This window comes from Nanorana parkeri, unplaced genomic scaffold (genome assembly GCF_000935625.1).
Source record: "Nanorana parkeri isolate BGI_ZX_2015 unplaced genomic scaffold, ASM93562v1 scaffold3855, whole genome shotgun sequence".
Lineage (NCBI taxonomy): Eukaryota > Metazoa > Chordata > Amphibia > Anura > Dicroglossidae > Nanorana > Nanorana parkeri.
Genome location: NW_017310122.1, coordinates 13,090 through 13,735, shown reverse-complemented (window position 1 = coordinate 13,735; position 646 = coordinate 13,090). Strand labels below are relative to the sequence as shown.

At 35.6% G+C, this 646-nt stretch overlaps 1 protein-coding gene across 1 annotated transcript in view; it reads right to left on the bottom strand.

Annotated features, from left to right (window-relative positions):
* LOC108803548 (fish-egg lectin-like) overlaps positions 1–426 on the bottom strand; it is a 5,582-nt gene extending 5,156 nt beyond the window's left edge. The window contains exon 1 of the mRNA XM_018575381.1: positions 361–426. Within this exon, the coding sequence (XP_018430883.1) occupies positions 361–415 (55 nt within the window). The 5' untranslated portion in view covers positions 416–426. The remainder of the gene's footprint in view (positions 1–360) is intronic.
* Positions 427–646: the final 220 nt, after the last annotated feature.

Here is a 646-nt window from a genome sequence, read left to right as displayed (position 1 = left end):
TTTTTTTTTTTTTTTTTACTATTTTAAATAGCAATCATTAGCCATCAATAGCCATCTTTTTTGGAAAACTGAAACGTCTCTTTTGTAAACAATCTACCCTTCAAGGGAATCATGAAATGGGATATCTGCATTAATGCTGCAGGTGTATTTCATACCATTGCAAAGAGCTGTGATGAGCAGTAACCAAAGGCAACCAATTAGAAATCACTTAAACTCATCTGCCTATTCCAAGCTTCCAAATACTGAATTCTACTTGGCTTTAGTGAAGACCACTGCTGTGACTGCTATATTATAAAATATTAAAAAAATGGTATCTAACCCCAAAAGGTAGAAATAGCTGAGAAGGGTGAGAGGTCTTACCTGCAGAAGCAGAGATTCCGGCACACAGAAGGAGGAGACTAACAGCAAAAAGCATCTTGGTAGATGAGGTTGTAGGAGACAGATATAAAGACCTGGGAGACTGTTCTATATATATGGTGCCTGGACTCCACCTGTCGGGGGATGCTGATCCATCATTGCTGACATTGGCATGTAATAAAACAAACATAGTAATGGGCGAGGTTTTTTCCAGTCTAAATTTTTGTGTTAAACTGAATGCATATATAAAATAAGAAAATAATATCTATGTAAATTTATATATATATAT